General features: G+C 36.8%; 1 protein-coding gene across 2 annotated transcripts in view; it reads left to right on the top strand.

Moving 5' to 3' along the window:
• The window catches only part of TMEM255B (transmembrane protein 255B), a 78,316-nt gene that overhangs the window by 41,842 nt on the left and 9,389 nt on the right, over positions 1 to 27,085 (top strand). For both annotated transcript variants that reach the window (XM_087967243.1, XM_087967242.1), the window contains exons 2-6: positions 1,285 to 1,427; positions 4,437 to 4,499; positions 9,613 to 9,702; positions 22,147 to 22,227; positions 26,118 to 26,203. In XM_087967243.1, the coding sequence (XP_087823369.1) occupies positions 1,285 to 1,427; positions 4,437 to 4,499; positions 9,613 to 9,702; positions 22,147 to 22,227; positions 26,118 to 26,203 (463 nt within the window). The remainder of the gene's footprint in view (positions 1 to 1,284; positions 1,428 to 4,436; positions 4,500 to 9,612; positions 9,703 to 22,146; positions 22,228 to 26,117; positions 26,204 to 27,085) is intronic.

Raw genomic sequence — 27,085 nt, 5'->3', positions numbered from 1 at the left:
TTGGTCACTTGGCAACTGGCTCACCTCTATGGCTGGTTGCAGCATTCTGCGTTCACATGACGCAATTTCAAGTGCTTTCTGGCAAAAAGCACTTTATGACCATGACATTGACTTAACAACCGCCACAAAAAGCTCATAAAGGCAGGTCAATCATGTGGGTACCTCAACTTATGACTTACAATGGAAATTCCAGACTCCATTATGATTGTAAGTTGAGGAACATCTGTACACACAGATGCAACACAATTACTTCACAACAGAGAAGAAAACAGACACCTTCTATGTCCACTGCTGAATAATAGGGCTGGAAAGAACTCCCAGACACTTTACTATGCATGTTTTCTTTCTCTTGTTTTTAATGAAATACTTTTTTAAAAATTAAAAATCTGCCCTTGATTCACTATACACAAAGCCATTGGTTTATGATCACTGGTAGAAAAGCCTGTTTGTGATAAAAAAAAAAGTCCTTAGATGTTTCTCTCTTTCACATAAAAAGCAGATTTAGAGGAGTCCTGTATCTTAGGAAACAAGGAAAGTATTAGCTCACCTCTGGCATTACGACACTCTTCCAGTTTATCCTCTGTATCATTTCAGCACAAAAAATAAGGGGGAGGAAATGAAATCATAGACATCTTGTATTACATAATGTGTCCTGGAATAGAACTGTCCAAGGTCTGATTCTCAATCTAATTTCAGAAGTCATTTAGGTTGGTTCAGGCTTAGGACAAAATCATTTTTCTGTTTTCCAGCAACTTCTTACTTGAGAAGGAAAAGGTCCAAGAAAGAAAGACAGAGAAAGTTGAAGAGGGAGGGAGAAATGAAAGGGGTGGCAGAGAAAGAATGATTTCACCCTGCTTTGCAGTGTCAAGTAGACAGCAAAACCAAGGGAGCCATTAGTAGAGGATTGGAGCGTTTCCTATTTCCTTTGCGTCATCTAGTGTAGGGCTTCCCAATTTTGGGAACTTTAAAAGATGTGGACTTCAGCTCCCAGAATTCCCCAAGTGGGCTGTCGGGCAGCTCAGTACAGTACTTGACTCGACTATCAAGTGAAGTCAGCCTTCAGCAGAAAAAGGTCTCCTAAGCTAACATCCTTTGATATAGGAACCTAATTTCAGAGATAAGATACTTCTAATTAGAAGTTGCTGTTTTTAAGCTGAGACTGTCTAAGAAGGTTGACATCAAGTTCCTTGTTAAGAGGGTTGCGTATGAATGAATGAAGCAGACTCACCTCTCCTTTGAGATTAGTGTATTTTAATATGCATTTACAATGTGTGTTTTTCACAGGGCACTTCACAAAAAGAAAGAAAACATCTCTTTGGTTCACAGTCGCCCTTTTGGTAGTGTCTGTTTTCATACTGACCATAGGACTTGCAGCAACCACAAGAACTGAAAATGTAACTGTGGGAGGCTATTATCCAGGAATAATAGTAAGTCTATCAACCACTGCATTTTAGATTTTTCAGTATTCATAGTGCATCAAATAAGGGACCAAAAATGTAATAATGGTCAGAAAAATTGGGTCTGGCTTTACTTATGATGGAAATTCTAGTTTCAGTTGTGGTCATATGTTGAAAACTATCTATATATCTGTCCTATACAGGTTTTGTGCAATTTGAGAATAAACCCAGTTTAACCAAGTTTAACTTAAGTGTGGATGTAGGTATGAAAGAGCTGAGTCTCAGTTGAGTTATAGCAGTAGGCCAATAGAAAAATCTGAGTTCTACTCTTGCCTCAGTCATGGAAGTCAACTCAGTAACTTTAATCATCTTCTCTTAGTCTTAGGAAAAAGAACCACAAACCATTTCCAAACATGTTGCCTAGAAGATTGCATATGGTTACCAGGAGCCATGTCTGACTCAAAATAATGAAAAAAATATGAAATAATGGGGAAGTTCATTCCTTATATTGAAAACCCTAACATATAGTTTGGGGCAAGATACCATATATAGGACTTTATGGGAAACATGATTGGGAATGCTTCTATCAAGCTTTGGAGGGCTCACCAAATTCATCAATATTTTAGGATTCTTTTGAGTGCCTGCCCTGCTCTACTATTTTTTTAGGCCAGGTAAATCCTCCTTGTGAATCTGAGAGTGAGAATAATCCATGAAGGGATTCCTTTAAAAACAGTTTCTTCAATAGCACCATTATGGTGATCATTTTCCTGTCCTGGGAATGTGCACTGGGCTCCATGTTTTTTGTGTGTTTTAGAGAGAAAATAAAAATATGCTTCTTGACCCAACTATCTGATCTTGGTACTTTACCGTTTGATTACATCTGCCTATTTCATGTTTTCTTTTATAAGGTTAGGGTGAGAGCATTCATGCAATGTCCCTGTGTTTGCCAACTCTGCTTAAGAGGATTTAGCTAGGTCACTCAGGATGTAAGGCTCCATTCCATGTCATGTCCTCCTGGGAGCAGGTTGTCTTCAGAGCAACCAATTTTACTAGTGATGGAGGGAGCTGCTATGTTCATGCCATGTGGCTCAGAATGGCTTCCCTGCTATCCATAGCTCTTCTGTGATTTTGGAGGAAGGACTTCTCAATTCCACTGCAAGATTCTAGTCCTATGTCTTGCAACATTCAGTTGTGATGATAAATGCCACCACTATCTGTTGACTGCTTTTCTGAGTGGGTTTCAGACCACACTAATATTCTGCTAACAATATCATCAAAACTCCACACAAAATGGTACAGCTAACATGAGCCATGAGGTCCAAAATAGAGCAAGTCCTTCCATTGCCACCCAAGCAATGTGTTCCAAAAAGGCCAGCTTCTATGAAAGAATCATGTTGAGTATTACTGTCAAGCTGACCCATGAGACTGTTGCATCTAAACAAGGAAATAAACAAGGAAACATCAAAGCATAGGATGGACCATTATAGAGAAGAAGTGCTCAAAATGACCATAGACCCCAGCATTTAAATCCCTAATTGCCACAGAAAGTTATTTTTAATTTTGTTATCCATAGCTTTATGCTACAAGTAGAAGCCCTGTTAGTCACAAGGCTTATCTGCTGAATGAATAAAAATAACCTATTTTATTCATGGGCCAGTTCTTTGTTTTCAATTCTATTTCTTGAAGAAAAACTATTCCCCCCCACCAAATTACATTTATTTTTCACCATATTATATAGTTGAACAGATATCTATCTATCTATCTATCTATCTATCTATCTATCTATCTATCTATCTATCTATCTATCTATCATCTATCTATCTATCTATCTATCTATCTATCTATCTATCTATCTATCTATCTATCTATCTATCTATCTACCGTGTTTCTCATATAATAAGGCTGGGTCTTATTTTTTTTTTGAGCCCCGAAAAAAATGGCTAGGCCGTCTTTTCGGGGGTGACTTAATTCCCCCCCCCTTGCATCTTCGGGAGGGCGGCGACGGCTTGGATGTTGACCTCGGCGTTGGTGGGGCACTTCGTATCAGGGTCAACGCAGGCAGCACCATATCCGGGTGTGCAACAAAAGTACTTCCTAACGGCAAGCCCCCCCACCATTCCCCCCATTTCACATGTTTTAATATAGGCCTTAATTTGGGAGGAGGGGCTTAATTTCATTTCATGCCTATAAAACATGCTGTGACTTACTATTGGGGGAGAACGTATTGTTGGAGAAACAGGGTATCTATCTATTATCTATCTATCCAGACAGAGAGACAGACAGATAGACATTTAACTGAACCCGTTTTAAATTATTATAAGAAAATGCCTTTTATAAATAAAAATGATATCTCCTAAGCCCGTGGTGGCAAACCTATGGCACGCGTGCCACAGGTGGCACACAGAGCCATTTGTGCCAGCAAATGAGCCCCAGCCAAACTTAACCTCATTGCGCATGTGCATGCCTCCCAGCTGATTTTCGGCCTGTTTGAGGCCTTTTTTGGCATCCCAGAGGCTCGGGGAAGCCTCTGCAGCCTTTGGAGACCGAAAAACAGGCCCGTTTCATCACTTCTGGTATTTCCAGAAATACACGAAGTGATGAAATGGGCCCATTTTTCAGCCTCCAAAAGGCCTCAAATGGACCAAAAATCAGCTGGGAGGCACATGTATGTCCAGTGCAGGTAAGGGCAGGGGGGTTGCACATGCATGCGCAGGGGGAGGCCCCCCATGTGCATTGTCTTCTGGGCGCGCACAAGCGTGCATGCAATTTTCGGCACAGAAGCCCCAAAAGGTTAGCCACCACTGTCCTAAGCTAATCCATTTTGTGTGTTTCCTAGAAGCTTGTTAAACCGTGACAAACTTTTTAATTTCAATGTCTTATTTTTCTTTTATGAAGAGTCTTACAGATAATACTGTATATGTGAAGCAGGTTTCACAATTTACCTGGAATGCCACTTTTCATTCTTCTTTTCTGCCTATTTAAAATTAATGACATCTTATAAATGTAGCTAACTTTTTGTGAATTTGCTTTTTGCCATAGCTTGGCTTCGGATCTTTCCTAGGGATTATTGGGCTCCATCTGGTAGAGAATCGAAAGCAAATGGTAAGCAAATAATCAACAGTGTGATTTAAAAATCAGAACATTGATCTGGTACTCTGTTTTTCATTCTGTTTCTCTCAACATATCTCTGAAATTTTATAAGCATTCAATCTGTAGTTAATTTGTGTAATATATGCTGTGGTAACAGTATGACTAGTAAATTATAAAATGGATAATGAAAGAAAGACTAAAATGAAGCACTCAAGATGAACACTACTCATTAAAATCTTCTCTAGAGCTTAATTTTATTATTGTCTATTTTGTTCATGTTTTCTTTTGTTCAGCCAAATACAGCATGTTCTGATTTACAATTCATCCAACACTTTTCTTCTTATTTGATACCAGAATCTAATGTGAAAAAGTACTCTGCCCCTGAGCTATTAATAATCTTATCTGGAAGCCATTTATAAACAATTTAACTGTCCTGCCTAGGTGTTTAGTTGTCTTCATTATGAGGCATGATTTCATATGTCTGATTTCTTTTTAAAACTCAGTTTAAGCCCTTTTATTTTGTGGTAAGGAGATCCATTTGTTTTTGTTTTGTTTTTGTTTTGTTTTTTTACTGGTAGAGACAAGAATTCTTTTATTTTTATTATTTTTATTTCATTTTTTTACATTTCTAGGTGTGTTTTGTTTACAGTTTAGTCTACAGTCTACAGTTTAGTTTATAATATAAAATACAAAAGCAAACACTAGGAAAAATAAGGGAGGGAAAGGGGAAAGGAGAAGTGCAGAACAGAAGGGAAAAAAGAAAAAAGGCATTGACTTCCAACTTCCTCTGGTGCAGTAGAATAAAACAGTAACATCAAACCTCAACTTTTTACTTTTACATAACTTAACCATTTCTATAACAACAAATCTATCCAATCAGTAAAACCGAAAATCAAAGTTTCATTTTTTCCACCTCAAGCACAAAGTCCAGAAGTGGTTTCCAAGTACTGTAGGTAAAATCCATTTGTTAACATCCAGAGTCATTGAGAGCGGGATATTATGCACATTTAATACATTGCAATAATGCTAATGCTGTTTCTTTCTTCTAGCTTCTTCTCACTAGATTCCATTTGTATAATAATCCAGGGTTCTAGAACTATGAGGAAGAGTTAGGGTTAGGGTTCTACTACCTTTGTTGCCTAAATTTAATTGTTACTGAGATTGGTGTTTTATACACATTATATTATATAATTATTTCCTAGAATATTTGTATGCTCTGAAAGTGCAGAGCATCTTTCAAAGTCATTGTTGTGAAAGTTAATTCAATATGTGACGGGAAAGGGAGGGATATGGTTTTTTATAAGTAGCAACATGTTAAATGGTCTAACTCTTGAGATAGTCCTAGTTCAGCTTGAGAACAGAATCTGCTAGACTGATAATCCAATTAGACTAGGAAAAAGGTCTGCATAATAGCATGTGCCACTTGCTGTAAGACTAAGTGCAAATTTCACAGTTAAAAGTAGACATTAATTTCCTTCCAAAATCCTTTCCTTTCCTTTTTTTTTTGCTTTAATTTTGTAACGGGTACAATACAATCAGACATGCCAGGTACTGTTATTATAATAAATCTCAATAAAAGTAGTATTAGCCTTCCTGTGGAGTTGATTTCTTGGTCTGATCTAACCAGTGGAGCTGACTGCCAATCATCATTACTCTGTTTAACCTACCTCATTAAGTTTATATGATAATACAATAAGAAGGCAGTCACCATGTAGTCCCTTGTGCTACTAGAATAAGGCAAACCATATATTAATGTGGGACATACAATTTACCTCAAAAAAATTAAGAGGAGCTGAAGGAAATGTGTATGGAGGAGGGCAGCTGAAAAAAATGAAAGGAATTCTTATCAGATTTGTGGATAACAGGACAAGACATGCAATATTATAAAAGACAGAAACACAATTCAGGATTTTCATGATCTCAATGGATTATAGATTAAGAGACAGAACCATTGTGTTGGCAAAACACTGAATCCTACAAAAACAGTTCACTCCTGAGCCAGGAAGCATAATTTCAGGTATTATTCAGGCAAAAAGGAAACGGATGCATAGTAGGTACAAATCAGGTACAACTGACCTGAGCAACAAGCACTGATTTCATCTATGTTTAGCATGCTGGGCTTTCCCCACAAGATCAGGGATTTGTGTTACAGATAGGCCGGTTATAAATTCAGTCTACAGAGGGCTAATGGCACAGGTGTCATGCTTCAGCCTGTACATTATCCTTCTAAGTTTGAAATTCTACATTGTAGAATATGGCAATGTGAAAATGTGTTGACTTCAATTCCCAGAATTCCGTGGCCAGCATAGCTGGCTAGAGAATTCTGGGAGTTGAAGTCCATACATCTTCAAGCTGCCAAGGATGAGGAACACTGTTAAGAATTGTGAGAAATAGCAGAACTCCTATTTTTTTGACAATTCAAGATACTTTGTTTATCAATCATCCAGTTTAGCATTTTTCCAATATGGGAAACTGGATTCAGAAATTAGTCACAGAAATTAGCTCTGTTTTTTCAGGATAGCTCAAATAGGAGAGTAAATTAATAGTTTCCTCCTGATCTTTGAATTTTATAGGGAAGAAGTATTCCAAATGATTTAGTCTTAAGAGTACCTCAATCACCCTTTGAATCCCAAACACAGTTATTTAATTATGGTAAATGAGTAGATTTGACTTTTCTTTGATCCTTCTTTTAACAACCATTTAAGGAGATTCTCTTTCAATGCCATTTTTAGATATATTCAAATATCTTCCAGATATTTATTAGAATTCACTTGAATAATAACTTTTGTCACCTTGAACAGGATGCTTTGAGGTCTTGCAGGAAAAAATAATTAAAAATATTCTCCACAAGAGGTGAGCTGCAGCTAGGTAATTGCAAAGCTGTTTCTCATTAGAAATCCATTGTAATCATTGTAAGTGCTGCAGCTCAAATAGATATAAATGAATAATGAACATCCAGTACCTGAGATATAATCCTGTGCTGTAATGAGACATTTCTTGAGTGAAGTTTCAATTACAACCATGTTCTTATTGTGGCACCAACCTTTGGAGAGAATAGGGCATAAATTGTATGTCTTGGTGCCTATTGCAATGATAAGCTGCCTTAATAGCTGCAGAGGGGCATCCAGGCAAGACACTATGTATTTGATTTTTTGCTGTATATATGGAGGTGGCATTGCAGTACCCTTCGTTCCCAGAAAGACAGGGAAAAATATTACAGTACATTAAACAATTATCATGAGTCTAACTGCCACTTGTAAACAGTCTGATAATGGTAGCAGCTCAAGCAGAAGGCAGGGAACTCCAGTTTACAAATATCCTTCAATGTTTGGTTATTATTTGTTTATTTGTTTGTTTCTACTTCTCAACCCCTGGGGACTCTTTGATAACAATACTGTTTCCCTACATAAAGTCTAGTTATGCAAACATTGAGAGTCTTTCTACAAATAAATCGAGGCATTATCTGGATAGACTAACCCGAGTTTGAGGGTTATGATACAAAACCTTTTATAAGCAGAATGCTTCATTCAATATTATTAAATGAAGCATCTTTAGGAAACACTTTTTCCTTTAGGAAGATTTTTTTAGGAATCTTTAGGGGGGGAAAATAAAGCATATCACTTCACAACCATTATTTCAGATCACATGCATTTTAATTAAACAAATGGCACACCCCCTTCAGCAAATCTACTCCGGTTACTGTGCTTAGTGCAGTATTCTCCATACAGTCACATTTTTACATAGGGAAGCATTAAAATGATCTCCTATCTGTAGGATGGAGTGCTAGGTAGATACCACATAATCATATCTAAACTACTTTGTTTTGATTCTTTGCCAGGTGTCTGTGGAGATTCTCAGTCATCCAGGTCATGGTTGTCACAAAGGTGCTTTTCTCAAGAGGCAATTGGACTTCATTTTTTATTTAATTTGTCAATTGCTTACAATATAATAGATATAATAATAAATATAAGTATAAATAGACTAAATAATAAATAAATAGACTTTCTGATTGCCTCTTTGCCATGTGCAAGCAGGCGCTTGGTGGATGCGGGAAACTATTATAGGTTGGTTAAGCCTACTTCTATGGTTAGGTTCCATCCTATTTTCCTTTTATAGACTAAGTAATTAATGCTGAAAAAAATCATTTACCAGTTTTAACCAGTGAATTTCTTTCATAGAATAGAATAGAATAGAATAGAATAGAATAGAATAGAATAGAATAGAATAGGAGTTGAAACAGTTATGTCCAGGATGTGAGGGGTCTGTAAATATTTTCACAGCCCTCTTTTTGACTCGTGCAGTATACAGGTCCTCAAATGGAAGGCAGATTGATAGTAATTGTTTTTTCTGCAGTCCTAATTACTCTCTGAAGTCTGTGTCTGTCTTGTTGGGTTGCAGAACCAAACCAGACAGTTACAGAGGTGCAGATGACAGACTCAATAATTCCTCTGTAGAACTGGATCAGCAGCTCCTTGGGCAATCTGAGCTTTCTGAGTTGGCGCAGAAAGAACATTCTTTGTTGTGCTTTTTTGATGATGTTTTTGATGTTTGGTGTCCATTTTAGGTCTTGTGATATGATAGAACCTAGAAATTAGTGTCCATTTTATGCACAGTAAGATCAACATTTATTGCCTGCCATGTATCTGTCTGATATCTAAACTGTCAATAGGCTTATTCAACAAGACTGTATTTTATGACATAAAGGAACATTTTTACATGTGTTTCACAGCACAGCACATGTGTTCGATGTTTATAGCATTGTGTGAGCTATAAACATTCATAATTTCCCTGATTTTTCTTGTCATCTATTCCATATAAGTTGAATGGCCAAACATATTTTAAAAAGTACCGATGCATTTTCTAATTCTTCACAACTGACTTCCAGTGGCGGATTAAGGCTCACTGGTGCTCTAAGCACTGACAAATCTTGGTGCCCCGCTCCTTTGCACATACAAGATTTTTTACAAATCTCCATTGGGTTTTTTTTTCTTTCTCAACTTTGTGGTGCCCCCTTTGGGCCTGGTGCCCTAAGCACATGCTTTATCTGCTTAATGATTAATACACCACTGCTGACTTCCAGTGCAAGCATGAAGCACTTAATTTAAATCAACATTTCTCTTTGTAGCTGATAGCATCCATCGTGTTCATCAGCTTTGGAGTGGTAGCAGCTTTTTGTTGTGCAATCGTTGATGGTGTGTTTGCAGCGCGTCACATAGTAAGTATGTGCTTTTGTGTATTCTTCCCCCTTGTTAACATTAAACTCTTCATGTGCCCTGTGTAACCAATAACTTCCTTCATGCTGGGATGCAAATGTAGACATTTAGTCAATTAGACCTTCATAGGGGCTATTTATAAGAAATCTGCAGTTTTATCCTTCCTATTTAGATTTACTTAAAAATAGTGACACTAAGCTGATTGGGGCTTATTCCCAAGCAGTGGCACCTAATTGATAGGACATTTGACTGCATTGCTACATTGATATAAAAATATAAAGCTGTTTTTTTTTCTCGTGTAAACAAGGAATGTCAGTTTATTATAGTGTGTAACTTCTGAACATTTTGCATGATGAATTTAAACCACTAAATTGTCCTTGGCAAAAGTGGAAGCCTAAGCGGGAGGTTCTGCAGAACAAAATAAGTCAATATAACAGGTACAACAATGCGATTGAAGCTCTGCCTGTTTTTCAAGTGGGTTGGATATGAAAAAAAGGAACTTTGATCACTCCCACCCGCTGCTATCTTGACTTATTTATTTATTTTGCTATACTCTGTGGTTACCTCCAAGCCTAAAGCAAACAGTGTGGATCAGAACCTCAGTTCAAAAATAACCAATGGGACAAGTAGGGGGAAATGAAAGGCAGCTGATGAAAAATGCTGTTTAAGAACTCCTTCAAAGTGAGACATTTGTTGGCTCTGCATGAAGAGAAACAATGTGAGGAGTTTCTTAATGATTCATTAAAATGGAGCCCATGTCCATTGAGACTGAAGGATAATTGGCCCAGTAAGGCAGATACAGACTTTTGATTCTGAACACTTAGGCTATCTCTTTAAGTATTAAATGTGATTTTCAAATATTAAAGGCATCTAAAACATATTTCCTTTGCTGATCCAACAAGACAAACATGATTCCCTTGCTTTTGCTTGTTTGCCACTCAGCCTTCACCCAATACTCTCCAGATAAATTGCACCCATCTGCAACCATGGTTGTCTTGCTGGAACGCATTGCACCAGATGCCTCTCTCGGCAATCCTTGCTTGAGTTTGTATAAGCTACCTAGCCTACCTATGTGTAGCCTTGATAATGATTTAACTTGGTTGATCAATGATTTAAAACAGATTATACAATCAATGGGAGCAAATGGAATCATCTCATTTGGAGTTGCTCTTCATACCATTAAAAAAAGTCTCCATTAGGATCATGAAAACCTTAGGATGTCACCTTCCATGTTTGTCTTGGATTGTAATAGGAATGGGTGGTTAAGATTCCAGAGAAACTGCTTAGATATTGTGCAGTTTAGAGATAAACAAAACAAAGCTATATGTTTTCTGTCCCTATAGTCCCACTTGTATACCTTTATGAAAAGGGAACCTCATCACACATGCATGAAATGAACAGTTGGAGCTGGAAGTAAAAAGAGCTGCTTATACCATGACAACACTGATTTTCTTACAGTGGATCTCTAGTTCCTTTGTTTTACACTACAAAGAGGCATATATGAGGAAAGTTCTACATTTTTTTTTTGAAAAATATAAAATAACATGATGGCATAATGCAAGGGGTTTCAGACTTTTCCAGAGTATGGAACTTTTCTCCTCATGACCCCCTCCCCCAAAATCTGAGGGAAGTGATGATTTTTGGATTTTTGAATAAGAGCAGAATATGGGGAGAAGAAAATCATAATTTTGGAGGGGAGAAATGGCCTTAAACATATTTATAACTGCAGTGAAGAAGATTGGAAGTTGATTATTTTTTTTCTGTTTTCTGTTTCCTTTCCCCTTGTTTATTGCTTTAACACTTTATTTCCCCTTTTTAATGTTGGCTTGTATTTATCTTTTTAAATAAAAATTATTTTTAAAAATCCCCCCCCCAGAATGTCTGATCAAGAGGGTTGGACTTTTAAATGCCAGCTGACATTCTGCTGTGCCTCAGTGATTAAGGAAAAAAATTCTGTGCAAAGAACTAAAAGAGAAAAATTATCTGTTCCTTGAAGAGAGTTTTTTGTTTTTCATCTTAGTCATTTATGGACAGTTTTTCTTTAATCCTTTATAGATTTTTATTTCCTCTTGTGGAGAGTTTTCCATTAGTGACTAAGGGAGAAAAGCCCTCCATCATTTTCAGATAATTTTTCCCCCTTTTAGTCCTGCAGATCAAATCTTTCAAATCCTCACTAAAGCATAGGAGTCCATAGCACCCAATTTTTTTAAAAAAAAAACCTCATATAATGGATTGCTAAAATGTCAAATGAACCATGAACACCTTTAACCTTGGGGACAGATATAACTTGGCACTTTACTGTGATTTCTTTAGCAAGAGCTGGAATGAAAAATGCCAGTACTATCCATTTTTGCCAGTATATCTCTATTTTAAACACGGAAAAATATGTTTTCCTTGATTTCTTAAAAGAACATCAGGAATAATATAAGTTTAGTATTTTTTCATCTCAGTGATAGGTGCTTTTGTTTTATTTTGTTTTTTTAAAGATGATGAATTAGAAGAAAATCCTTTCTATGCTCAAAGATGACATAGCTTGATAAATAAATAGTAGAAAGGAAATAACTGCATCATGTATCTTTATGTCTGTACAATGATTTGTCCAGTTTAGAAGAAAAACACTTCACTTTAAAAAGCACTTAAAAATTAGAAATGAATGTAAAGGTGCTTGGTTTAATGTATTCCTGTTTTATTTCAGAATTATAGTACTTGCAATTTGTTTTTATTTCCATGAAGCATCAAATACACAGTATTTGAAACCACCATTCACCTTTAAAAACAACTGAAATGCCTGAATCAGATAAAATAAATACAGCTGAAAGTAGCATATAATGATATTAGTGCAGATAAAAAGGAAAATTACAGGAACCTATTATACATGAATTATGTTGTTTACACATATATTGTTACATAGCAGCGACACTGGTCCTTACATGCTGCAAACAGATACCCTTGCAGAACAAACAAAACAAAACAATTTCTCTTCTGCACCCAGCATTGCCCTCCTTAAACTTTCAAGTGATACTTCTTCAATAATTGAGAAATGCACAATTGGGTAGCCAATGAAATGGAGAACAGCTCATATAGACCTATACTGTGTGTTTATTATGCCATTGGAAACATATATGGAAAACTTGGCTGCAGAAGAGAGAGAGAGAGAGAGAGAGGCAGAATACAAGTAAAGGTAATATGAACTTCCAAGAGAAACTAAAGAGGGTAAACTAAGCCAGAAGGGAAGGCATAGTAGCTTGAATGAATGATAATTTGAGTAGAGAACGATTGTATTGCAATATTTAAACAGTCTGTTATTTTATAAATGAATCAATAGCACAGAAGTGTTTCATTGTAAATTTTATACTAGAATAAATGTGCATAAATTTTTAATAAATAATAAAGGCAAGGAATAAACCAAGTGGGATTCTGGTTGAATTGCTTTATTATAGGCTTTTATTCAAACAGGGTCAAGGAATAAGGGATATAAGGACATAATTCTTTCCAAAACCTAAAGGCTTATCTGCACCGGCTGATTCCTCCTTTGCCAAAACAGAACAACAACCACTTCCGAAAAGCAGAAAGGGACATTGTTTCCTTTAATCCCCAACCCATCATCAGAGTTACCTCAGGATATACTTTTCTGCTCCACTTTCCAAACACACCTTTCCACGTTATGTCATGTTCCTGTCCATTTTACAAACACTTTACAAACATAGAAATACACCTTCAAACTGATTCAATGCTTAGTGTAGTCTGTTATAGAGCTACTTTCCCCAGGGAATAGCACAAAGATTATAACTCTTACTTTGTAAATGGAAGGTTGCTCATTTGGAGGAACCTGGTAGGGAAAAAAAGCACTGGGAAAAATAGGAATCTCAGGAAAAGAAAAAAAAAAGTTTCTGCTACATCCTGAACCAGAACCTTCTGTATGCACAATAAATTTTACAGATGGGTTATTATAGACCTCAGTATAAGAAATGATATTCTTATAGTGAGGTTCAGTAAGAAGTGATATTTAAAAAACTGCATATATATGTATATTGATGCTTTGACTTTATATGTGTAAATCAGTGGTGGGATTCAAAAAAATTTACTACCAGTTCTGTGGGCCTTACCTGTCCTTTATTTCCTGCTTTTTCAACCTCAGCTGCTTTGCGCGGCACGGCTGCGATTGAAAAAGTAGGAAAAAAGTGCCTTTTCAAATGCTGCGTACCCGTGCGCAACGTTGCTAAGCTGTCCGGGCAGCACAGCTTACAACGTTTTACACACATGCACAGCATGCATCAGATGGGCAAACCCGTAGTTACACCGGTTGAATGCCACCCCTGGATTTAATGTAAACATATGGAAGACTGGGTGGGTGGAAATCAAAAGGAAGACTGAAAAAATTATGATCGGGCAAGACATGAGTAGCAAAAAGCAATGTATAAATCAGTGTATTTTCTCTTCCCCTCAGATTGTGTAGGGCCTGAGACAGACTCTTTGCCTCCTCACTTTGGAAATGAATTTGGCTTAGGTCATCTTCTTTACTTTCTACGGGTATTAGTATAAATTAGATTTGGTTAGAGCTCTTGCAGTTATCCCTGCCTTCTGTTTCTTCTGCCTTCTATTTCATATTCCTTTTGTGTAAAGATGCGTATCCCCAAAAGAATCAGTATGTAGGTATGCAATTATAGGCCACCATTCATCAATGATCTCAAATAAGGACGTACAACCTCTCTATTTCTGCTACTACAGAAAAAAACCATGTGATCTGCTGAATCAGGGGTTAGTAGCTGAGGTTATCATATTTCAACATTAAAAAAAAAACATTTGAGAGGCGTTCGTTTATATAAGGCACTGCAATCCACACAAAGTTTACTTACTGTTGTTTGCCCGCTGCAGTCGACCTGGGAAGGGTTCATTAGTTGTTGTAGTTGCTTCTCCCAGGCCTGAATCACAGAGGTGGAATTCAGCAGGTTCTGACCAGTTTTGGAGAACCGGTAGTGGAAATTTTGAGTAGTTCGGAGAGCCAGAAAATCCCACCTCGGACTGGAGATTTTACAGAATCCTTCCACTGCCATGCCCACCAAGCCACGCCCACAGAACCGGTAGTAAAAAATTTGAATCCCAGCACTGCTGAATCAATATCCTGCATACAAAGATTTGGCCCCTGACAAACCATTGTTTGTGGGACAGCAATACTGTTTTTGCAAATTGGGCAGACATTTACAGAATGAAGTCTCTGCTAGGAAACCACTGTTTGGCATTCATATTGATCAGGCTCTAAGACCTAAATTAATGTTTTGGCTGTGAAGTTTACATTTCTACAAGCAAAATCACTGTTAGTACTCTGATATTTTTTGCATTAACCAGTGACAACAGTACTGATCTCTCGGTTTCTTTCTCACTCTTAATAGAACACACACACACACACACACACACACACACAATGTCCACAAATTAAGAAAAAACAGCATTTTAACACCCAAACCTCAGCTTATACTGCATTTTTGGGACCTTGTGTGAAGCTGTATCTCACTTTCAATATTTGCTTTCCTTTCACACATTATCAGGGCAATTTATTTTTATAGAAACTATGGAGGGCCATTTTCTTCTGAATAGTACATGGTTTTATTTCACCCCCAAATATCTGCAAATAAAATAAATCTAAGCATCTGAGCATGATATTTCTTTCACACTGTACAGCTGAGACAATAAACCCAATCTGGTCCTATTTATAACTTCACATACAACATCCATCAACTATTAGGTTTGGTCATCTGTCTCAACTATCTCTTGCTTGTTACCTGGGCACAAGATAAAAATGACAGACAGTTTGGTTAGAATAGAAGGAAAAAATCATGCCCACATAGGCTAGGGCTTGATACTATTCTGTTGAATCAGCAAGCAGTCTGACTTACAACAGTTCATTTAGTGGCCATTTGAAGTTACACTTAAAATAGTGACTTATGACCATTTTTCACATTTATGACCATTGCAGCATCTCCATGGTCACATGATTTACATTTGGATGCTTGACAGTTGACTCGTATTTATGACAGTTGCAATGTTCCTGAGTCATGTGAGCCTCTTATGCGATCTTCTGACAAGCAAAGTCCATGAGGAAACCAGATTCACTTAACAACCATGTTACTAATTTAACAACTACAGTGATTCACTTAACAACTGTGACAAGAAATATTGTAAAATGGGCAAAACTCAATTAACAGGTTTCTCACTTAGCAACATAAGTTTTGGCCTCAATTGTGGTTGCAAGTTGAAGACTACCTGTATTGCAGTTTTATTGATTCCAAGAATCTTCATATTGCCTGCCACTTGGCAGTGTCTTGTGCATCCTTGCTTCTTTCAGGCCTAAAAAGATGGCTTAATTTGCTACAATAACACTAGAATGTGTCATGTCCCCATTCAAACAATAATCTTGTAATTGTGGAGTCCTAGGTGGGCTTGGTTTTTTTTTTGCTTTTCATTACTAAACTAGATAACATCAGTGCTAGAAGGGAGTGCAATCTACCACTAATGATATTTATTACCTTGTTTGATAATGAAGCCACCAAGAAACTCACAGTTCAACCCTGAGCTTCAAGTATTCTCTTCTATCAGTAATCTTCTGATTACATGAATTTGTCAAAATGTAAGTGAGTCTGGTTATTGAAACTTTGTAGATCCTTTTTTATAATAAAATAAAATGTGTTTGCTGCAAAACTACAGATTTGCACATGAAAACTAGTAAAGCCTATTAGACAGAGTTTCTTTCTTCAACCAATAGTCATCAGAATGAGTTACTGTCTAACTGTCCAGAATTTTAATGTGGTGCAATCAGTACAAAACCCTTCTTAAAAGTTTGTTCTTTATAAGAATGAGTGAATATTATGTTGCCATCTGGTGGATTTATTTTGCAATAATAGCAAGTGTCCAAATAATAGCAAGTCTCCCTTTTCTACAACATCTATAGTAAGTTTCTTAGTTCGAGTCACTGTCTCAATGATTTTTTTAAAGTACCCCAAAGGGTTCTGGGGAATTCTGGGAGTTGAAGTTCACAAGTCTTAAAGTGACCAAGTCTGGATATTCCAAATTTACAGCATAAAACAAAATGGAAATTTGGGTCAGTGAAGTGCAGGCATCATGCTAATTGGTGGTTTGGTTTTAGGAAATATTGTTTTTAAAAATCAGGTTTTATCTAGCTTGTTCATACATGCCCATTCTTTCTTTAACCTATTTTATTTAGAAAAGACAATGGCTTCAGAAAAAAAAACCTGTTATCACCTTTGTCTAAAGGTACAAAACAATTTTCTTCATAAATAATTAGGTAATAGGAAGGTAAATTTAAATAATATATAATCCATATTAGTTGAATTAGCAAGTTGCCTTAAAGGAAAATCTTCCATGTATTTTCTCTTTTTACTGGTGCTGATAATACAAAATCCTTGTAAATTATTTTTAATATTTCTTTTCTTAGTGAATCATTAATTTGAGTCACAATAGCTTTTAAAAAAATTAACTGAGTTAATTTACCAGTGATAGTAAGCTTTCAAACTGCAAATTTAATTTTTCTTTCAAATATTTAGTCTGCTTTGTTCATTCTATTTTATTAGGGATAGATTAAGTTTTAAAGCAGAGCGTTCTGAAGTTTAAAATGTAAAAGCTGAATGGAATGTTGACTGTTCTTTTGCTATGATTCATAACCTATCTCGAAGTAGGCTGAACTTTTTACTAGCTTCCTTTGGCCTAAATGAAAGCAGCTATTAAGTGTCAAGCCCAGCGTTTCAATTAAAAATAGGCAATTATTAACAAGCAAGAAAGTTGGCCTTTGCTTAGACAATGGACAAGTTAATACGAACAGACTGTAAGTTACAATTTATAACTGGAAGACAAAGGGGATCATAATGTTTAAAATCTGAAAGTTCTACCTTCTTAATGACGTCCTGGTGTTGTTAATCAAAGTCACAATGCAGCTGTTGCAAGATTTCTTAAGAAATGGAAACAGAAGCTATGAAGAGCACAGGAGAATTACCAGTAGAAGATAAAGTCACCTGAATCATGTGTAAAATTCCATGCATGATTCAAGTGATGTCCACTAAATTATTTTCTAGAACCACCATCATCTAGATGATGATAGAACTGCAGAAAAAACTATTGCTACCAGCCTGTCTTCCATTGAGGACCTGTATACTGCATGAGTCAAAAAGAGGGCTGTGAAAATATCTACAGACCCCTCACATCCTGGACATAAATTGTTTCAACTTCTACCTTCAAAACGACACTCTGGGGCACTACACATCAATACAACTAGACACAAGGACAGTTTTTTTCCCCAAATGCCATCACTCTGCTAAACAACTAATTCCCACACTGTCAAACTATTTACTAAGACTGTATTACTATTCTCATCCTTCCTGTTACCTATCTCCTCCCATTTATGACTATAACCTTGTTGCTTGTATCTCTATGATTTATATTGTTTTATTTGTATCCTAGTATGATTTGATTGCTTATTTAATAACCTATGGCTATCACTAAGTATTATACCTTATGATCCTTAATGAATGTATTTTTTTTCTTTTTATGTACACTGAGAGTATATGCACCCAAAATGAATTCCTTGTGTGTCCAATCACACTTGGCCAATAAAAAAGAATTCTAGAATTCTAATTCTAATCGAGGCAGAAATATGGGAGCTTCTTTCTTTGAAGTTCAACATTCTTTCCTTCAGGCCAAATTTGGATACTCCTAAAATTAACCAAAAATGGGGGATACCATTACCTCACAGACAAAGTCATTTTTCTCTGACATGAAAACTCCACTTTCCTCAAACAGTAAGCAATGCAAGAGGAAACCTGAATTGAAATTAAGCCCAGGTGACCTGCAATTTTAGAGCCACAGATTCCTCACCCTTGATCTGAAAAAGAATGGAGCATTATATAGTTCTGTATGAAAAGTACTAGATTATTTTTTGGTACATGATATATTACCGTATTTAATAATAAATCATTGCAAATTGTATATATTCATTGTTTATGAGATATGAAAAATTAAACCTTGTATCGATTAAACCAAAGTATCTAAATTACTAGACTCTTTCATCTCAATTTTGTTATTATTCTTTAATTCAATCCTAACCTGGTTTTTATATTTTATAACTACCAAACTAACACTGAAATGATTTACAGATGTTTTACTTTCTCTCAGATGTATTTTAACAGACTGTGGCTATTATGCATTATTGTTACTTGATAGATTAAAGTATAATTTCATGTTGATTTTCTCACACATCTAGGCTCAAAGAGAGTGTGCCTGGTATATGTATCCCAAAAGCATATTCATACTTAAGAAGTCAAATTAAAATATATAGGATCAAAACTAAATGAAAACAATATTTCAGCATTTTAAGCATCTCTGCCTAAGGTATATATGTTAGAATGATGGAATCTGAAAAATGGATAAAATGGTAGCAAGGAAGCTAAAGTCTTCAAGAATAACAGTGTGTACAGCAGCCAGTCAATTTGCGTTTTCTGATCTCTTCCTTGAAGCTGTTTTTTTTTTTTGCCCGGCACATCCCGTTACTTCCTCTAGAGGGCACACATGCTCTAATATGCAACAAAGTTTTAAAATGTCATGTCCTGTTCACACTGACATTAAATAGGTTAACTTAAGTTTTATACATATAAAAAGATTTAAATTGTCTAATTTTGGAGCTGATGTGGCAATAATATCAACTTGACCATGCAACAACCTTTATAGCTGAAGTCTTCCATTTGACAGGTCTGTTAGTGGTAGAATGATTGCTTATCTGGAAGCTAACCCACTAGTGCAATATTTTGCCAGCAGATCTACCAATCTACTTTTTTGCACGCATAGCCTAAAAAGGGACAGATACTAGTAAGCCCAGATATTAACTAGAATATGTGGAAGGAATAATCAAAGGTATGATAATATTGAGGCACATAATGTCTTTCTTTTGTCAGCAATAATAGCTGTTATGCTATAAAAGAAATGATTCAAGTACATCAAGAAAACTTGGCCCAATCACTCAATCTTTGGAAGGGTATGAATTTACTGAGAAACAAGAGCCGCAGGGGGGTAGTAAGGAGTAATTTCATCTATTTGGCTTCTGGAACACTAATATTTGTGGCTGACCACATCTGTCATGTGAGAATAACTGTCACAGGTCTCTAACGTGCAATGTGGCTTGAGAAGTTGAGAAGAAGATGCTTTATGAGCAAGGAGAGTCTTATTCTCAATGCCTTAAATCAACTTTAGTTCCATCATCCATTGTGGCTCTGGTAGAGTATGTCTATTTTTATCTTTAAGCTTGAATTTAACTCTGATCTACATCAGGGCTCTCCAACCTTGGCAACTTTAAGCCTGGTGGACTTCAACTCCCAGAATTCCCCAGCCAGCACTGCCAAGGTTGGAGACCCCTAATCTACACCATACTTTTTGCATAACTATACACAACATGATTAATGCTACGTTGGATTCACTTCTGTATATTCTAATCAATGACCATATCCGGTTTCTTCATTTCCTCAGTCCTCAAAACCTTTTCTTTGTACGTTCTGAACATCCAAATCCATTTCTCTCTGATACTTTACAAAGGAATATCATATTCATGGGAGTTGTCTAGTCTACCACACTGCATAGAAATTACAGTGTTCCTGTTAAAAGGCTGTCAATGCTTTTAATATCACAAATCAAACCTGAAATCTGAAAAAAAAAATCACTTTATAAATAAAAGGCACTGAGCCCATGTATATTTTTTCACAATTTAGAAATGTTCATGGAAACTATACAGTGATTCTTCCAAGGAATGTGGGATGAAGCGTGTTGTCGCTCAAAGACTAAATTGAACCATCTCCTGTTTGAGTCATTAAAACAATGGCATGTCAAGTTTTGTTTCTTGGCCAAGCCTAATTCCATCCAAGGACACAGAGATATTTATGGTTGCTTAATATTTAATCCTAACGTGATTTTCAGTGTGAAGAGATTTCATTTTTATAATTCAAAAACTAAAAATACGTCAAACAAAAATAAAATAGAATAACTAATAATGGACATTGATAATTGAGCACTTTAAAGTTTGGCTTTCATATACGATGGGGTTAAGTTTATTTCTATTTTATCCAGCTTCTTTTATGATTGCTGTAGTTTTATATTTTTGCTTTGTTAACATTAAAATGTCTCAGTCAACACTCCAAGGCATAATAGTGGTCTAACAAAAACAGCTATGATGGAATTACATCTGGTATTGTTAACTGTTTTCTTTTATTGGCACCTGTTGTGTTGACTATAGATTTAAGTTTCAGTAATCATAGATTTCTAACTTGATTAGTAGTCTTCTACAATTTCCCAAAGCCAAAAGAGATCATTCATAAGACCAGGTCTTCCAAAATTACTTGGTAATAAGAAAATGTATATACTTATACGCTAGATTTTACTAGACTGCTACCTTCAGAATGTGTTGTACACCCTCATCATGTTTTGTGACTTGAAAAGCACTGTGATAGAGAAGATTGGCATGTTCAGAAACAAATAATGAGAATGTAAAAATTCAACATTGAGAGCTTGCTATCTTTCTGTTGTGGGCCAAAAGAAGGAACTGATTTTCTGTTCTTTTAACTGCTTTGGCAGATGATGGTTTCTATATAATTTAAAATACCCTTGAGCTGATAGCATGAGAGATGTTATCTTACATAGATTAAAACACCACTAATTCCCAAAGGGCTTAAGGGAAGATTGCAAACCACCAAACATTTCAGAAAAATAACTTGAGGGCAGATCCCATGATATTTTTCTCCACTCAGATGCTCCTCAGATACGAATGAGAAGGATTCCTAATTCCTGCCCCTCCTGTGTTGAAGCACCCTCAGAACTGCCCCAGAGATCTGGAAGAATTTGATGGGAGAAGGATAGTGAACTAATTCATTATGCCATTAAGTAGCAATGGCATAGAATAGTCATCTTAAAACTATTCCTTTCTTTTCTATGTTTTGAGAAATCTGATCCTAATATGTATTGCTATAACCTCCCAAACATTAATGCATGATCCATTGTATGACTTGCTTCTTTTTTAGACATGTACACAATTATTTTTCAAAAATAGAATTTCCTGACAAAACTGGAGAAGTTTTTAAGAAGAGATTGGACTGTCACTTGTCTAGAATAGTACAGGGTTTCCTGCTTCAGCAGGGGGTTGGACTAGAAGACCTCCGAGGTCCTTTCCAACTCTTGTTATTATATTCTGTTGAATTGAGTCAACTCTATAATTAATTTCCTAGCAAATAAGTGCATGCTGAAGAGGAAATAGTTGACAAAGTTCAAAATTATCTGGATTGTATCTGTATTTCACTTAAAACCTCCCAGAGCTTAGCTGCACAGGGGAAGTAAAGATACATCTGCAATATAACTTAAACCACATTTTAAATTCTTCTTTGTTTTTCTTCTCCTTCTTCTAGGAACCCAGGCCTTTATATACTAAAAGGTGCCAGTATTATACAAGTGGAATTGGATACTTATTTGATGCCTACCAGACAGAGGTAAGCTATTATGTTTAGATTAAGATCTGGCTTTGTACAGAACATGGAAAGGTGACTTACAAGGTGACTGTTTTTTTAATCTCAGCACTCAATCACTGGAGATTTACTTTCTGTATTTTGGCAGCATAAAAATGCTATTGTATGTGTGGCAAGAATATTTGCTTTGGAACTGAAGTTCATTCTATTCTTGTTACATAAATGATTTGTTGGGAAATGCCATTGCTCTTTTCCTGCGGATGTTTGTGTGGAATGACATTCGGTCAGATGTACCCAAGTTACCTTAATAGCTGATGATTTATATTGGCCCCCAAACTTCAACTTTTAATTGTAATAACCTGACAAAATCCAAGAATGCCTGCAGATTCTATCTGGAGTCCTTTTGGTCTTCAGCCAAGGACAGGAGCAGTCAGGCACAATCCTGGGCCTGAAGTAACATTTTGGTTCCTGTTACTCTCAGGAGGTGGGGTGTTTTGTTTTTTTTTGGCTGTTGTTTTGTTTTGGCAGAGTATACTTCCAGCCTATTGAATAAAGATACACATAAACAAAACAGAAATAGGATGTATGTGTGTGTGGGGGGGAGGGGGGGGGAGAAGCAAGCCCAGGAGAGAATCTAAACTTAACCTATTCAATGAACTGTTGTTTTCTGAGAAATAAAATTAAGGCCTCTTTAACGTAAGTTCCTCTTGGCTTCTAGGTGCTCACGAAGAAAGGATTTTTCAAAATGACCATCAGAGCATTAGTATTTTGTATATTATTATTAACATGCTCTGATGCTAAGGAGTTCTACTCCCCCTCCCACCTGAAAAGAAATCTGTTCCAAATGCAAAACACGAGTAGAGAAGAGGAGTTTCAGGTTCAGTTTTAGCTTCACAGCACCAAGCAGCTTTAGTACAGAACAGTTGAGCTAAGCCACGCCCAGGCTCCTTGCTGTCTCCTTCTTGCTCACACATCAAATAGTTTCAGTTTCAAAATAGCCCTCAACTCTCTCACACACTGACAGGACACTAGCCAGATGAATACCAATGGATGCTGGTAGACAGAGGCAGATTTCCCCCTCCCTTATTTCCCCCCAAAAAAACTAAGCCCGACCAAATAGTTTTGTAGTGAAGCACGGGCAGTTTTTTGTTCCATCTGCTTAAATACTCAGCAAATATGGAAACCAATGCAATGAACAGAATCTGCCATCCTGAAAATTGACAGTTTTCCTTATGTTCCTACCCATTTTTGCTGGACAGCCAGTGGCTTTTATCTCAGGAGCCCTGAACTCTGACATCAATTCTCAGGACGTATTTGAAGATTCACCCTCATTGCTCTTAATTTTCCCACACTCTGTCTAAAACATGAAGGCCTGTAAAAAAAAAAAAAAATCAAGATGGTGGCTGCAACAATCCGATGAATGCAGTGCCAGTTTTTCTGTGCCTTGTCTGGACATCACAACTACTGTCTTTACTTTTTTTTTTTTTTTTTTTGACTATAGCTTGCAGACAGCCCTGGCATCTTTGAAAAGCAGTTACATAGATCTCTGTGGAATTCATTTATGTTATTAATTTTTCATATGGAATTTGAAGTTTTGCACATCTGCCTTAGTCTATTAGCCTCCTATTTTGTCACACACAATTGATTTTGCAGCGTCTGTGAAATGTGCTGTTTTCAAAGCTAGTGTTGCAAAATGGGGATTGTAGGAGGAGTTAATAGGAAGTAAATAAAGCAGAACTGAAAATGCAAATAATGCATTTTGCAAAGCTCCATATAGGCACCATTGCTTGTTCTTTTTGTTTCTCGGGACTTACAGGAATCATAATGCTTAATAATTGCAAAAACTTTAGACCTTACAAGATAAGCTCTCTAGGAGGCCAGCTGAATTCCGATCAAGTGAAGGAGCCGAATCCAAGTCTGAAACAACAATGAAGAAATGAAATCCTATTGCTCGGGAAACAATTGCTGCTTCCCAATCATGCTTCAGAAAACAGAGACTACTTCCCATCTTGGATCAATTCTAGAAAAAAAAATGAGGAAGGATTCCATTCCTGGAAAAATGATTCACTTTCCCTTTATCGATGAGGATAGGTTTTCCAGAGTTGAAAACTAATGTAAAAACAATGGATCAAAGAAAGTATGGATCTCAGAGCAGCTCAGAGCTGGCCTACATTTATCTCTTGCCACTGATTGAAATTGGATGACTTTAAAAACAAAAACAAAAAAACAGAAGCTGTAAATTCTCCTCCTTCCTCATTTCTTACCTATTGTTTCTCCCACCAACAAGATTCTCAGCTGCATCTTTGCTCTATCTCTGAAACATCTCTGAGGTTTAGGCAGGGGTGGGATTCAAATTTTTTAACAATCGGTTCTGTGGGCGTGGCTTAGTTTGTGGGCATGGCTTGGTGGTCATGTGACTGGCTGAGCATGGCCAACTCAACATCACTCACATTGAGGCATGCTTCTCCTCTCATGACTGTGGGGATTCTGCAACAGTCGTAAGTGTGAAAAACAGTCATAAGTCACTTTTTTCAGTGCCATTGTAACTTTGAATGGTCACTCCACACAAGCAAAGTACCAGCAAAGGAGGGGGAAAAACTCCAGAGAAATTCCTGAGACAGGAAGTCTAGTCCTGCCAAGAATGTAATAAGGGTTAACTGAGAGAAGTTTCTGTAAGCAACACCAGAATGTTTCCTTCCTGCCTTCCTTACAGGATTAGGCCAGTAATTTCTTCTAACAACTGGTTCTCCAAACTGCTTAAAATATTAACAACTGGTTCTAGCGAATAGGTGTGAACCTGTAGAATCCCACCCCTGGGTTTAGGATTGTATCTGGCCAGTATCACTGATTACCATATATTATAGTTTTCATTCCTCCTATCATTTTTTTCCTTCCTAAAAAGCAAGGGTACATGACAATAAATTACATAATGGCATAGGCTCTTAGACTTGAATGGGCCAAGCCCTGTCAAGGCAAGATCCAGCTGAAAGCATCCCTAAAAGATGGCAGTTTAGCATTCGAATAGTTCAATGTTGGAAGCCCAACCTCTTCCTGGATAACTTATTATCACACAGATTTCAGTGGATCAAAGTCCCCTTATCCTCAGTATATCATACAGATATATAAAAATATCTCAGAACATTGTTTGTTAGTCATTGAGAGCCAATTTGGTGTAGTGCTTAAGGCAGTATTTCTCAACCTTAGCAACTACTATAAGAATTCTGGGAGTTAAAAACCACTCATTTTAGAATTTGCTAAGAATGACAGACCCTGAGTTAAGGTATCGGGCTAGAAACCGGGAGACTGTGAGTTGTAGTCCTGTCTTAGCCAGCTCTCTCATTCCTAAGAATTGTGGTGGCCATTGTAATGGCAAACTACTTCTGCAACCTTGCCAAGGAAACTGCAGAAACTACCCCAGGCAGTCACCAAGATACAAGAATATCTCAAAAACATACACTATTAATAGCCTCTTCTACATGTTCTGGGCATTTCCATGCTGTTAGTAAGTATTATAAATTGTGTCCTCAGAGACAGCCATTCATGCAACCAGGAAACATGTTGGGGACTTACAGTTCAACCAGAGTTAAACAGGGAAACCATCTAAGAATCCAGATTGTCCTCAACTTTGCCTTTTCATCAGTTATATTTGATACATTAGTGAGGCCCAGGTGACTAGCCTAGCGAGGTTTGCTCATCTTGGAAGGTGAGGAAGGAATTTCTGTGAGGCAATTTCTTTGGAATTTCTGTGAAGGCCTTTCTGTTCTGGTGAAGGACAACCCTATTCAAACACCTTGAAAGCAAATTTAGCAGTACTTTTTTCTACGCTTCCAGTGGCTCCTGGTTGCCCATCCATATAAGAGGAGGTTCAGCACAGTGGGTGGCACTAATAATTATCAGTTGCCTTCTCTTTACAGGTGACCTGTTATGCCTTAAATAACAAATGCCAGCTGAAAGTGAAAAGTAACACGTGTTACTGCTGTGATTTATATAACTGTGAAAAGTAAGTATCTCTTAGACCCAGGGTTAGAGATCTCAAACCCTGATCCATAGACAGTACCAGACTGGTACATGGCCTATTGGGAACTGGACCATGCAAGTGGTGGGCAAGCATGCAAAGCTTAATTTGCACATGCATAGGAGCTAGGTCCATGGAGCCAGGACAGGGAGTGGCTGTGGACAGGGAGAAGGGAACTGTGGTGTATGTTGCCCAGAGTCACTTTTTGTGAGATGCATGGCCATATAAATTTGCTAGCTAGCAAGATAGATAGATGATAGATAGATAGATAGATAGATAGATAGATAGATAGATAGATAGATAGATAGATAGATAGATAGATAGATAGATAGATAGATACAGATAGATTCTTAATTTCTAAGTTTGAACTCAGATATTTGACAGTAGTAAGTGCTCATGAGAAAAAAGAGGAGCCACTGCCATTGCCTACTTAATCCTAATCCTAACCTACATAACCCTGAATTTGTAAGTTTTTTGATAGAATCCAAAGAGCAATAAAACTTGGCCCGGGGCATCAACTGAATGGATAAGCCCCAGGTTCTTTGTTAAGACGTACCCTCTCTGCTTGCTCTGTAACCATAGTCCTTTTCAAATAAATGCTCTGTTTAATAGTATCATTCATTTATTTTTGCACCTGTAGCTCAGATACTTTTTACTAGGTAGGGAACACCTAAAAACATATATACACCATGTTTAAACCTTCCTGTCCCCTGAACCTTATTTATGAAACATGTCTTAAAACATTAATCTTAAGGATGAACTTAAAGTTTTTCATGAAACATAGCGATAATGATTTAGGATTTAAAAATTCACAGATTCATTTGCACAAAATCCCTTATAAGGTTTTTAACAAGTCATCAGGATCTG

The sequence above is a fragment of the Notechis scutatus genome, chromosome 5, assembly GCF_049901735.1.
Source record: "Notechis scutatus isolate UNSWTSFEM ecotype Mainland chromosome 5, rNotScu1.2, whole genome shotgun sequence".
Classification (NCBI taxonomy): domain Eukaryota; kingdom Metazoa; phylum Chordata; class Lepidosauria; order Squamata; family Elapidae; genus Notechis; species Notechis scutatus.
The sequence above is the reverse complement of the archived record's forward strand: the minus strand, read 5'-3'. Positions and strand labels throughout refer to the sequence as shown.